The sequence below is a fragment of the Mesitornis unicolor genome, unplaced genomic scaffold, assembly GCF_000695765.1.
Source record: "Mesitornis unicolor isolate BGI_N332 unplaced genomic scaffold, ASM69576v1 Scaffold52419, whole genome shotgun sequence".
NCBI lineage: Eukaryota > Metazoa > Chordata > Aves > Mesitornithiformes > Mesitornithidae > Mesitornis > Mesitornis unicolor.
The window spans coordinates 1-12395 of record NW_010207635.1 but is presented as its reverse complement, the minus strand read 5'-3'; the positions used below and the strand labels follow the sequence as shown (position 1 = coordinate 12395).

Below are 12395 nucleotides of genomic sequence, written 5' to 3'. Positions count from 1 at the left end.
TCCAGGAGGATGCTGTGGGAGACGGTGTCATGTCATGTCATGTCATGCCATGATCAGACTCTCTTTCGGAGGGAGCTCGTAGATGTTGTCAAGTTCTCACCATGTAAAAAGTCTGACACATGGGTGGCCCGAAAGAGAGAGCAGCCCCTGTGTGACAACCCAGGTAGGGCATCCCTCAGGTCCAAGCTCTGGTCCTCCACAGTGACAGGCACAAGAGCTGGGGGGAAGATGTGTTGAGGCAGCAGGTGAAATACAGGAAATAAGAGCAATATCTTTGCAAGAACATTGTGCAATTTGCTGCCCTTCTGCTGAAAGATGTATTTCATTCACTTGGAGAAAAGATCTCTGTAAGAGGAAATGGTGTTCACAGATGAGATGCTGGTTTGTCCCTGGAATTATGCAAAGTGAACGAAAATACGTGGCAGCAAGGTCACTTGCTGTGATTTGCCATTTTCTTTGCCTAGAGACTAGAAAAGGTAATTCTATTTCACACAGAGATAAATGGTTTGAAATCTGATTCATAGCTCAAAACCAGGCAAATAAAAAGTAGCAGAGACACCGGAAAAGTCTGTCTTGGAAATCAAGCACAGCGTATGCTGCGGCTGAAAGTTCAGCCCTGCAGTTAATGGGGTGTGACTCTGTTTGCTGTTGCTTTAAAGTAACACCATCCTTTAGACATTTGAAAAGTCCATTTTAGCTCTAAGAGTAAATGAAAAATAAGGTATTTTTCCCACATCCTTTCCCATTTGCAATATTTTAAGCAATGGGCTCATCCTTGTCAATGCATCAAGTGAGGCAGATGTCAGGTTTCAAGGGCGATGGCTAGAGGAGGAAAATGAAGCAAGGACATCACAGTGGTTTGGTGAGGCCGAGGTTGTCCACGGGCTCCACCAGCAGTGTGGTCCATCAGACTGTGGTCTGTGGTGTGGCCACCTCTGTCAATACCTTGCTGCTCTGGGCCACGGCAATTGAAATGGAGTGCCTGCAGGCACCAGGGACCATAAACTACCTCAGGAAAGAAAAGTCAAGTGGCCAAAACTAATAAAGGAGAGGAGCTCTCCCTTCCACCCTCTGCAATAGGATTAAGGACAGCCAGCAGATCACAGGAAGAGGTGGAGGAGCACACACGTAAGGGGTCATTACCTGCAAGGGAGGCAGAGATCCTGTTTTGATCTTGACTGAAATACTAAATACAGAAGAAGGGTACAGAAACTATCAATAGGAAATGCTTTGCCGCTGAAAAGCTAACATTTTCACTGTCATATTGTGATGAAAAAGCCTGGTGACCTTTGCAGTATTAAATACTATATTCAAATATTAGGTATTATTTATTAACATTCTCCTCCTTACTCCTCTTCGAGACAATTCTGACAGGAAAGGAGATGCTGTAGAGTGGATTAAGCAAGAGATAGCGCTCTAATCCCAGTTTTCCCCTGTCTCTTGGCGTCCCTGGGAAGGACAGCATCCCTGTCCTTCCGATTCTCATTTGTAAAATGGAGATGATAACTGCTCATCTCTCAGGGCCATTATGAAGATTAATGTGTTTACAAAAGCATTTAAAATGCTAAGTACTTCTGGTTCCAGTCCTTTGAGATTCGAAATGCCAGCACTGAGGTGCTGGAAACCTTAAGCTCTTGTTAACTCTCCTGGAAACTGTGGCTGCCCAGCACTTTACAAAAGCGGGGAGAAACATGTCATTGCAAAAGTGATCAAATCCCATCCTGCTCTAGTGCATAAAATGAGAGCTGCACCGTGCCAGCTGTGTGTCTGAAAGGGCAGATAACACACACAAAAGATCATCATTTAATTTCATGCTAAGAAAATGATTGAAGGTTTTGTATTCTGAAGCATGTTGATGTCATTTATTTAGGGACCGATTTCCTGCACCTTTGGCTACCACAGGATCTTCTGCACTGGTGTGGCACACAGTATCAGTTCAGAGTTTGCTGTACTTCTGTTTAACTTTAAACTCTGTGACCATCAACATAGACTCTTAATTAGCCTCAGAACCCCCCTTGTTTCACTATTACCAATATAGCCAATTTTAGCCACCTTTTTTGCAAAGTATATCCTAAATGAAACCGGAACCCAAATCAAGCTTCAAAATCCCCAACTTTAATATTTGTGAAGAATACCCAGCACTGGCTCTTTACCGTAGGCTCCAGTATCCAGCCCACAGGATCAGAGAGGAGCAGTTAATTGCATTTGTATCCAGTCAGGTTGCTGGGTTATTGCTACCTCCTCAAGTCCATGCAGAAGTGAAAGTCAGCAGCTTCTGTGGACTCCAGACTTCCTTTCACCAGTTCTGGTTTTCACAGTGAAACAAATGTAACAAACTTGTGAAAGGCTCGGAAACAGGGAGATAAGTGAGCTGGAGGAATTGGTGAACCTCAGATAATGGTGTCTCCAAAGGGAGCACTAAATCCTTGGGCAAAAGAGGTTGTAGCCGTATGCACCAAGGCTGAGAAGCAAAGCAGGGTGGTGTGATTTGCTGAGAAGCAGAAGACTTTTACATGAGAGCAAGACCGGATGCCAACCTGCAGAGAAAAAAGGTCTGTTTGTGCAAGACAGCAGCGTGCAGACAGACCACGCAGGCTGACGTGTCCTAGTAAAAGCCAGCTGAAGAATGTGGTCAAGACTGGTAAGATTTTGTCACGAATTTGCAAGCCAATTTTACACCTGATGCCCAAGACTTCAAATCTGTGTGTATGGGGCATCATATGATTTTTAAGACATCAAATGAAAAGTAAATACACTTTGACTCACTGATAATACCAATAAAGTCCATAAGATACTAAGTTGTCATTATATGTTTGGCAGGCACTGAAAGCTATGGTTCAGGAGATGGATCCCCAATATTATCCACCGTTGCAGTAACGCCGTCTCCTACTACGCATATTTCAACTGCGGGTGACCACAAGCCAGTACTTGTCACTGTGAGCACTATCGAAAGCGGTTTTGAAGCACAAAGTACTCCAAGTCCTGAACTGAATCCTGTGGACAACCAGGACAGCCTGGAAGCATCAGAACCATCTGTCTTGATATACGTTGTCCCCGCTGTGCTGCTGGTCCTGCTGATTTTGCTGATTGTATTTTTCGTAAGACACCATAAAAGGAAAAAGTCTAAGCAAGGTAAATTTGTCCTCTCGCGCATCAGAAGGATATTTTTAGGAGACTCTTGGCATTAAAAACAATGTTATTTGGAGGCCTGGGGTGCCACATTTAGAATGTGCTTCTCTGGTTGTAGTTGCACATTTAGCAGATAGGAAAGGGTCCACCCCCAGCCAGCAGCTTCTGGGCACGCAGCTCTCCAAGGGCAGGAGCTGATTCTGCTTCGTGGCATCTCCTGCTCACACCGCACACCCACGGAAGCTGTGGCACCAAGCTCCAGCTCCCGGCAGTGTGGGGAATGCATAAGGATGTAACCATGTGACTGCAAACACTTTATCAGTCTTTATGCTTAATAACTTCATGCAAGGTGAATTTGATGCTCCCATTGCCTATACTGCCTGTAAGGTAAAGCTGCTTAGAGCTTTAATAAAATAAGAGTGAGCAAAACCACTTTAAAATGATCCTGTAGTGTGGTGACAGCTGTAATGACACAACAGTAAATGAGGAGTCCCGTGGTCAGACTGCCTGGGTGCTGCGATAGGGAGAGCAACCCTTTGGGAGGCCACCTCAATCTGTTCACAAAGAAATCAGTAAGTTGGAGCATAAAGCAACAGAAAACAAACTGACGTGTCGTAAGAAAACCATGCAATTGTTAAATGAAGTCCTGAAATGGTTTTATTGGAGTCATCACAGAACAGGAGTGCAGCTGTAAGCTCCTCAGCCCACAGACAGTGACATACATTCAACATAGATTTAAAGTCCATTTTTCAAGGCATTTTTAGGCAGCACCTGCCTTACCACCAGTCACCCTCTTAGCAAACTCTGAATTCACAACCAGGCTTCTGGTTCCCCTCCTGTTTCTGGATGACCTGAAATGTGGAGTGATGGGAATGTGGGATCTTGCAGGAGCACAATCCTGGGGTCTCCTGCTCCGTGGCAATTGCTTTCAGCTGGGATTTCGGGCATTCTCAAGGCAGGGGCAGATGGCTCCACAGCTCTGGGTGGCTCTGCAGCCAGGGAAAGTGCTGGAGCAAGTGGGAGGTGTCAGCACCTATTGGCAACATCGAATTAAAAATGAGCTGGTTTAAGTTAGTACACAGTGTGGATCTTATATGTACTTCTTCATTCTTTTTTGAGGGCTTTTCAGTCACTTGATTCCTGGAGGAGATGTTATTTATCTGAATAATGGCTGTTACACTAATTTTTTTCCATCTTTACTTTGTTTTGGGGTCACATCTAGCTTTGGATCCCTTTTGGCATCTGGCAAGTTCAGCTTCATTTGCCTAACTGAGATTTAATCTGCCATGCAAGTTCAACCCCCGCTTCTTCTCTCTATGAGCAGCTCCTGGAGTCTCCATGCAGAGACCAATTGCCTACATGGAGTCTGCAGCAAAATGTCCTGGCGCTTCCAGTAAACATTGTTTTTTGCAGCAGTGGTGCCTTTTCAGTATACTCTTTCTCTCACAGCATCTGTTCTGCTCAGGGAAGCGTGTATCTGCCGTGTCCTGCCCACCGCGGCGCTAACAGCCGGTTTCCTCCCAGCACGGCTGCTTTTGGTGTGCTCAGGATGGAAAATAATGGGTTTCCCTGAAAATTACAAACAGGATGAGATGTTTTGTCTTTCATCTACAAGTTAACTATGATGCCTTTTGAAAATGCGACCTGTTTTACATGATCTTATTCAAGGCTTGCTTGCAGTCTGGACCCTGTATATCCAAAAAGCAGAACTATGAACACCAACTTCTTTCTTTTCCAGATGAGCTGGGAAGTGAAAATGTGAAAAGGTAAAGTTTATGAATATCACTTATTTTTTTGACTCTCTAACAGGACATTCTGATTTTTGGCTCCTTTGCTGCCTGTTTTAATTTAACTGTGCACTAAACACTGCTACCTCTTGCATCAACCATTCCAGTTAACTACCTCGAGAGGTGGCTAAAGTGCAACTTCCCTCTTTAGCTGAAGGTGTGAGACTGGAGCAGGGGCAGAGGAGTTACAGTGGCTGAGGCAAGCACTGACCCACAGGCACCCACCTCCTGCAGCCACCCCTACACCTACTCTAGGCACCCCCAAGACACACGAGGTGCCCCACAAGCAAAGGGGATCAGTTCCCAGGCTCATCACAAGCTTTTACTATTCAGAATAAGCTCTGCATCTTGCTCCCCTGTTTTTCGAGTTTGTCTTCTCACCCGGAGGTGAGGCAGAAAGGCTCTCCTGGCTGCCAGGGAAGCAATGCCTGAGCTGCTCAGAAAATGAGCAAAAAGCTGCATGGCTTTTATCAGAGTGATCATTTTTATTGTTACCTTTTATTGAGCTCCATCTTGCTAATCAGTGCTGGGAGTTCCTAAATGGGCTTCACAGGAGGAAAAAAGGAGATTTTGCTAAAAATAATTTTTCTACCGTGTGACTCCAGGAGTGATTGGCAAAGGGAAGTTAAACAGAGGCATTTAAATAAATGCAGAATTACTCATCTCATGACCTTTCCTTTTGAAGTCGCTGCTGATGTCAGTCACAGCTAGAATGAAACTTTAGGCCCTCTGTTTTTATCCCTGGAGGAACAGGACTTGTCCCACATGTTCCAGCACAGCGGAGACAACCTGTTTTATTTTTTAGTTTTCTATTTACAGCAGAGACACTTCTCAAATAGCTGCAGTGGTCCTGTGCTCTGGTGTACCCCAGACTGCACCATCCGAGTCCCTCTGCTCGTGATGTCCCAACCAGCCCTGCTTCTGCCCAGGACTGGCATATCAGTGCCACTCCTTCGCATCTGTTTGCAGCCGTTTCGTTCATACCCATTGGGCTGGCATCTTCTAAGATGACCAGGCTAGGGTACAATCACAGCATCATTTGATTGGAAAAGACCTTTAAGATCACTGAGTCCAACCATAACCTGCCCCCTACTAATCCATGTGGCTTTCCAGATTTTCTACACATGTCTGGAATTAATGGGAGGCTCATACAAAATTACTACATTGTAAGTTGTTTAAGGATTTTGTGTAATGCCTTTTTTGTCCTCTCCTTCCTCTCAAGTCCTATTTTTGAAGAAGACACGCCCTCTGTTATGGAGATAGAAATGGAAGAGCTTGATAAATGGATGAACAGCATGAACAGAAATGGTACACGGTAACCCCTCTACTCCATCATCCCTCTCTTTCTAGCTGACGTAGATCCCACACGGAGGAAATCAATATAAGGCGTTTTGTATGTGTGTCACTGCTTTTCCTACTACGTTTTTAGTTGTGTTCTTGACTCTCTGCTACTAAAATAGCAGCACAAATGTCAGGGGTAGAACTGTTCAGAGGAGTATTTTAGTTTGTGTGGGTGCTTATTTTTAACATATGATGGAATATCATAAATGTTTTGAGTTTCCAATAGACGCTTCTATTAAACACACATATAGCTGTGAACAGTATTTATATTTTTAAACACACATTTTTAATGCTAAATACTACTTTCTCTGAAGCATCCAGTTCTTTCAGTCTTCAGAGTTTCTACAGTTCTGGGCCCGACATTGTGTTATTGTAGAAGAAACAAGCATTTACTCATAGTTTAGACTTAAAATCACTGCCAGGATCCTGTGAACACATCCCTCCCCTCTGTGTCCTTTCCCTTGCTTACCATCTCCACCACATGAAACACAAGCTTCTCTTTGCCTCCAGCACCTTTCACCATCTACATCCTCTCTGGGAAGTCTATCAGCCCATGGAGCCACTGGTACCCATGGTAACTACCACCAGCCTCTTCCACTACCTCTTAGTTTCTTCTAAGTATCTTGTATTTTTTCCCTCCCATTTTCCTTCCAACCAAAACCTCCCAGTCAGTCTCTAAGGGCCCTGAATGCTCCTTTGAGGCCTTCCTAAAAAAAAAAAAATGCAAGTTTTCAGTAAGGCACGAATTAACCAAGGCCTGATTTTGAATTGCAAACAGCTTTTCACTGGCTAGGAAATGCTGAAACCCTGATATTGTTTTCATTCCTGGTCCCTTGCCTTACATCCAAATGGCTCATTTGCTTGACCTCCTCGGGTTGCTTTGTTTTTCAGGCCATAAAACTCTTTGGAGCATTTCTTTGCATTAGCACAGTGCTCCACACGATGGGGGTTTGACCTTCGCGGTCCGTAAGCTCTAGCAGAAAACATGTGCTAAGCAGCAGTAGTGAAATAGAGGCATTAAGTACACTACAAATAAGGGGGAAATAGTGCCATAAAAGATCTTTTTAAATTCTATGAACAAAAGGGAGCAGTTTACATATAAAGGGAGTTTTTGTTACTGTTCCCTAAAACCCAGCCCCAAATTCCCAGCTGGACTATAAAGCATAGGTGCAACTATAAACAGTGGAAGATTAACAAATAGTCCTCCTCGTGGTAGTTTATTTGAAACAGTGCTCAAAAGCAGTTCATTTGTATAGGTGTACTTAAACAATTAAAATATATATATAGTAAAGAGATTATGGCAACACCTATCAAAGGAAAGGAGGATTTTAAACACGTAACATTTGTGCTGTGTGGATTATGCTGATTTTGCGGATAAAAGAGTGCAGAGAAGCATCTGCAGTTTTACATCCTAGAGAGACTGCACCAGAGAAGTTGATGTAATTTTGAAATAAATGGAAGAACTGCCAAGAGTAACTATAGTTTTGTTTCTTAACCTTTTTCAGCTGACTGTGGATGCTTGCCTACTGTAAATGAAGAAGAAAAAGAATCAATTGCCAACCCAAGGTATTTTTAATTCATTGTATTATTTGAAAAAATATGGTCAATGCCATTCCAAAATAATCTAATTTTTTCAATATGTAATTATAAATAGGGTGATACTTTGGTCTATTTGAGTTTTATGCTCCTCACTGGCATGGATACCCAGCTCCCCTCTGCCACCAGAGGTCTGTAGGTTCCCAAGAAGCACTGCTAGATGTTTTGCCTGGAACCGTGACCTATTGGGCAGGAGCTTGTCTACACCCAAGAGAAACTCAATTTCTCTTGGGTTTTCCCAGTGCCCTGGTGCAGTGTATCCCTGGAGCTGCCACTAGCTTGTGGGGCCAAGAGTTTTACACTCTGGGAGTGATGTAGAACTGCAATCCTGACAAAAGCTTCAAACTTTCTAGCTGTTTTCCTCCAGATTTTGGTCAGAACTCCTGAACCCCTCACACACTCCCATTTTCTGATAGTGGGAGGTGGACCTGAGTCTTCAGGACCTGGGTATCAGATGATAACCCAGCTCAATGTACCCCTCAGATGGAGCTGCACCTCCCACTGTAGACAGTCATAATGCCCTGGTCCCCCTCTTTTCTGAGCTTCCTTGCTCAGGAGTGAAACAGTGGTGACATTAAACCACCTCTGCTGGAGAGTTTGCAACTCCGTTGCTCCAAAGCTGCAGTTTCAGGATGGCTTCTGGATGTGGCAGCTCCACTGTTTGTGTGTAAAAGATTCCTGCTTATGGCTATTGCTAAAGAAATTGCCTTTGTTGTGTTTGTTTCTTTAAAAAAATCCAAGCCCAAACCAAACAACAAAACCCAACCAAAACAAAAAGAAACGCACAACAAAAAGAGCTAGACCCCAGGCTGCAGATGCGAGGAAGCACAATAATTTTACCCTGCACTGCTGGAAAAGATGCTGACTTCCCTCACCATCTGAGTCTTCCCTTACAGCCTCTAAATAATAATTTAAAGGCATAAAATAAGCTAAGAAGCAGCAAGCACACAACCGTTCTCTAAAAACAGCTTTGCTGAGCTTACCCCTGACCATAGTAGGGGTTGTAGGACAAAATGTGCTTGAGCCATATGCTATCCTCAGAAGTTAGTCACACTATCAAAGGTTTTTTAGGCACAATGACACCCTGAGCATTAAGTTTCCTTTCCAGAACTACAACAATTCATTTTCAGAAAAATCACCATGACCTACCAGCTTGAGCTGGCATTTTAGATACCACCCCTAAAGTGTTTTCATACTGGATTTACATTAACCCCACCAAAAGGTAAGGGGTTTTGCTCCTGAGTGGCAAAAGGTATCTTGGGCTACACCTTACCTGCAAAAATAGAGATATTGTCACTTCAAAGGGATAGGGAGGTTTAAGCCTTGATGCAGCAACGCAGCCCTGTTCAGATAAGCACCTCGCAGTCAGAGTGAAGGCACACACATTATTTAAGCATATTTCCTTATGACTGGTATCTATCACACTGGAGAGAAATTTATGCCTCTAAATTGTAGGAAGGCAAACAAATGCAAATAAAAAGAGGACATTTATCTCTAGAGCATTCAGAGCTGCTCAGGCAAAGGATATTAGTTGAATACAAAGTACAAGATTATTAGGTTCAATTTCAGATTGTGGAAGACTGCTTTGTGGAGGCAAATTTGTTCTCCAATTATGGTAATTCCTTTTTTAGATTTTATTGTTGATATTTCAATATGGGAAACATCTCAAGGCCTCACTGAGCACAGCTGGCTGAGTGGTGGTTTGCTGCTGCATACAAGATGCTGAGGGGAGGCGGTGGTGGTATTCAAAAACACCCAAGTGTTTTGAACTATGAATTGATTTTGATAAGACATAATTTCGAAAATATTCAAGACTCAACATTTCAATAATGACATTTTGACATTTTTCAGAATGACGGTTGTTCCAAAACTACTTTTCAGAGTAAGAGATTATTTTTAATATAAGATTTTCAAAAGGTTTAAAGAACAGAACCCTGTGATGGGGAAATATTTCTAAGCTATGTGTTCCCCTTAGCTCAAAAGCTACTTTTCAAATGTCATTTTACATGAAATTTTTGAACATGCTCATTTCAAATTGAAAAGGTGATGAGATTTCCTGGTGAACAACAAAAAAAATTAGATTCCTGTTTATGCAATCGAACCTTACCAGACCAAGATGAATTGCTTTTCCTGACCAAACTCTTAGCTGAATAAATATTGCCAGAGAACTACATGCAGATAGATAGATGTTTTCAGCAGCTCTTTCAAGCAGGAAGAGTGAGAGTTTGAAGTAAAATGAAACAAAGCTAATATTATGGCAAAAAAATGTACTCATGAGCATCAGGGCTGCAGATCTGTGCACAAGAGGCAAGATCAGACAGCCTGGGCTCCTTTGGAGGTGAATGTCATCTGCCTTGCACTTAAGCTAAATTAAAGATACATATGTGTATATACATTTATTTTGATATAGATATATGCACAAGCAGGTGCAAGACTGATCTCTTCTTTCATTTACTGAAGTTTTCTTTACTTTAGCGTGCATGGTGGGGTTGGGTTGATGGTTGGACTTGATGATCTTAGAGGTCTTTTCCAGCCTTCATGATTCTGTGGTGCTCCCCCAGCAAAACAGAAGCATGGCCTGTCCCCTTCACAGCATGGATGCTTATACAAAGAAGCAATTCTCTCCCACTTATTCACACCTTCTAAGGGGGTCTGGTTTTCCTTGGGTGCTGATGGGCACCCTCCTAGTATTTCTGTCCAAAAAAGGGTGACTCTTTCTTACCAAAGGACATTCTGGGTTGGGAATAAGTCAGTACAGAAAGAAATACTCCTTTCCCAGGTTGTGCCTCAGTCTGGCAAAGTACTTAAAAAGACATGCAAAATATTAAGATTGAGCGGCCCTTTCAACTGCAGAGGTGGTTTAAACACCCGCTGTTAATGCTGACTACAATCTAACCAGCCAATAAAAAACATCACATTTTTAATGTTGGCATGAACCATTTTTAAGGAAGTGCTAGGGAGCAAGCTAGCTGGGCAGAAGCGAGCAGGACAGAGAAAAATCACCTGTTATGAGGCCAGATTTAACACAAAAATTTTCTGTAAAAAATTATCCTCACCTGTGAAAAGAGGGCAGTATGACTGCTCAGTCCTTCCCTGGGAACAGGAGAAAGGGTGCCCTGAGTATCCATGATCCATCAGAGAAATCAGACCAGCCCATGCTGCCAGCATTGACCACCACAGATGGGGTAACTTCATGCATTGCACAGCTGATTTGTTTTCCGACAACGCCTTCTCATGGACTCCATAGATACTCCTGCTTGTAATTCCCTGCTGAGACAACTCACCCAGCAGCATGACACTGGTGTGGTTTTTGTTTCTTTTCCATGCATACGCAGCGATGGTGAATCGTGAAGTCTGAACTGCAAAAAACTGGTTAAAGGGAAGCAGCACACAAGCCAACAATCCCCCAAATATTGGATGAACTGGATTTAAATATAACTCATCGCAAAAGGCCAGAGGAGCAAATGCTTTTGTTGTGTCCTGCTACAGTCTTCAGAAAGAAAACATCACCAAGGGGAAGGATAAAAAAAGTTTAAAAAGGACATTGCTATAGTAAGATTAGCGGCTGATTTTAATTCCTTCTGCAATGAAATTCATCACAAATGAAGAGAAGCCTCTCCCTGCCCAACCTCTAAGTTCTCAAAATAGTCCACGTTGCTGTCTAACTCTTCAGTTTTACGTAGTGCAGAAGCACTTCTGCTCCAAGTTTGGTGGGTTTCTTTGTATTTTTGTGGGTGTTTTGTTTGTTGTGTTGTGGTTTTTGTTTTGGTTTGTTTGGTTGTTGTTTTTTTCTTAATATAAACAGCCCTGGTTTGGTGAACACTCCCGTGAGTTGTCCTTGGGTGTCTGTAGCCATCTTTCTTTAATTATCAATCCCTTCTCAGGTTATTCCAGTTGAGCACCAAAACAGGAGTCTTCAAATTGACAAAGCTGCTAACACAATTTTCAGTGGATATAAGGGAAAAGGATAAAAAGAAGAGAGGTATTTCCGGACAGACTTAGAAAAAAGTAAACAAAGCAGAGCATTACTTACGTGCAAGTTCGCAACAGACAGTTTCATTAGAGAGAAGCAGAATGGCCTGAGGTTATCCAGAAAGCTCAAGTCAGTCTTGATTTTATGCAATGCTTTTAATGTTCAAACAACCTCAATATGAGAGCATCGTAGCAATGACAAGGCAGAAACTGGAGAGAAGGAGAGTTCTCTTGCTTAAATATCACATCAGCAAGAAACTTGTCTTTGGTACAAGTAGACTCAAAGTCTGTATTTTAGGGCAACATTTGTTAGTTCTCTAGGGGGGTGCAAAGGAGGACTTGGCTATGAAGCCCCAGGAAGTATTTTGGCACCTTGTGGGGTAACACAGAGTTACTCCCCCATCTCCAGGAGCTCTCTCTTGCCCTGTTCTGCCTATGTCAGTACCAGTCATGCCACCCCAAGGATCCAACGTCCACTAAAAGGAGGCTGGAAGGGGTCATGGGGAAACTGGTTTGGCAAAGGGGGACAAGATGTGGGATGAGTGGCTGACATGCCAGAGGGCTGTGCTG

The 12395-nt window shown here is 43.1% G+C and overlaps 1 protein-coding gene across 1 annotated transcript; it reads left to right on the top strand.

The window, feature by feature from the left end:
• Positions 1-39: 39 nt before the first annotated feature.
• Positions 40-7823, top strand: TMEM154 (transmembrane protein 154; the record flags this gene model as incomplete). Its single annotated transcript, XM_010192167.1, has 5 exons — positions 40-163; positions 2821-3132; positions 4868-4895; positions 6139-6224; positions 7763-7823. Coding segments are annotated over exons 1-5 (611 nt in total), but the record flags the coding sequence as incomplete, so codon positions are not given.
• Positions 7824-12395: the final 4572 nt, after the last annotated feature.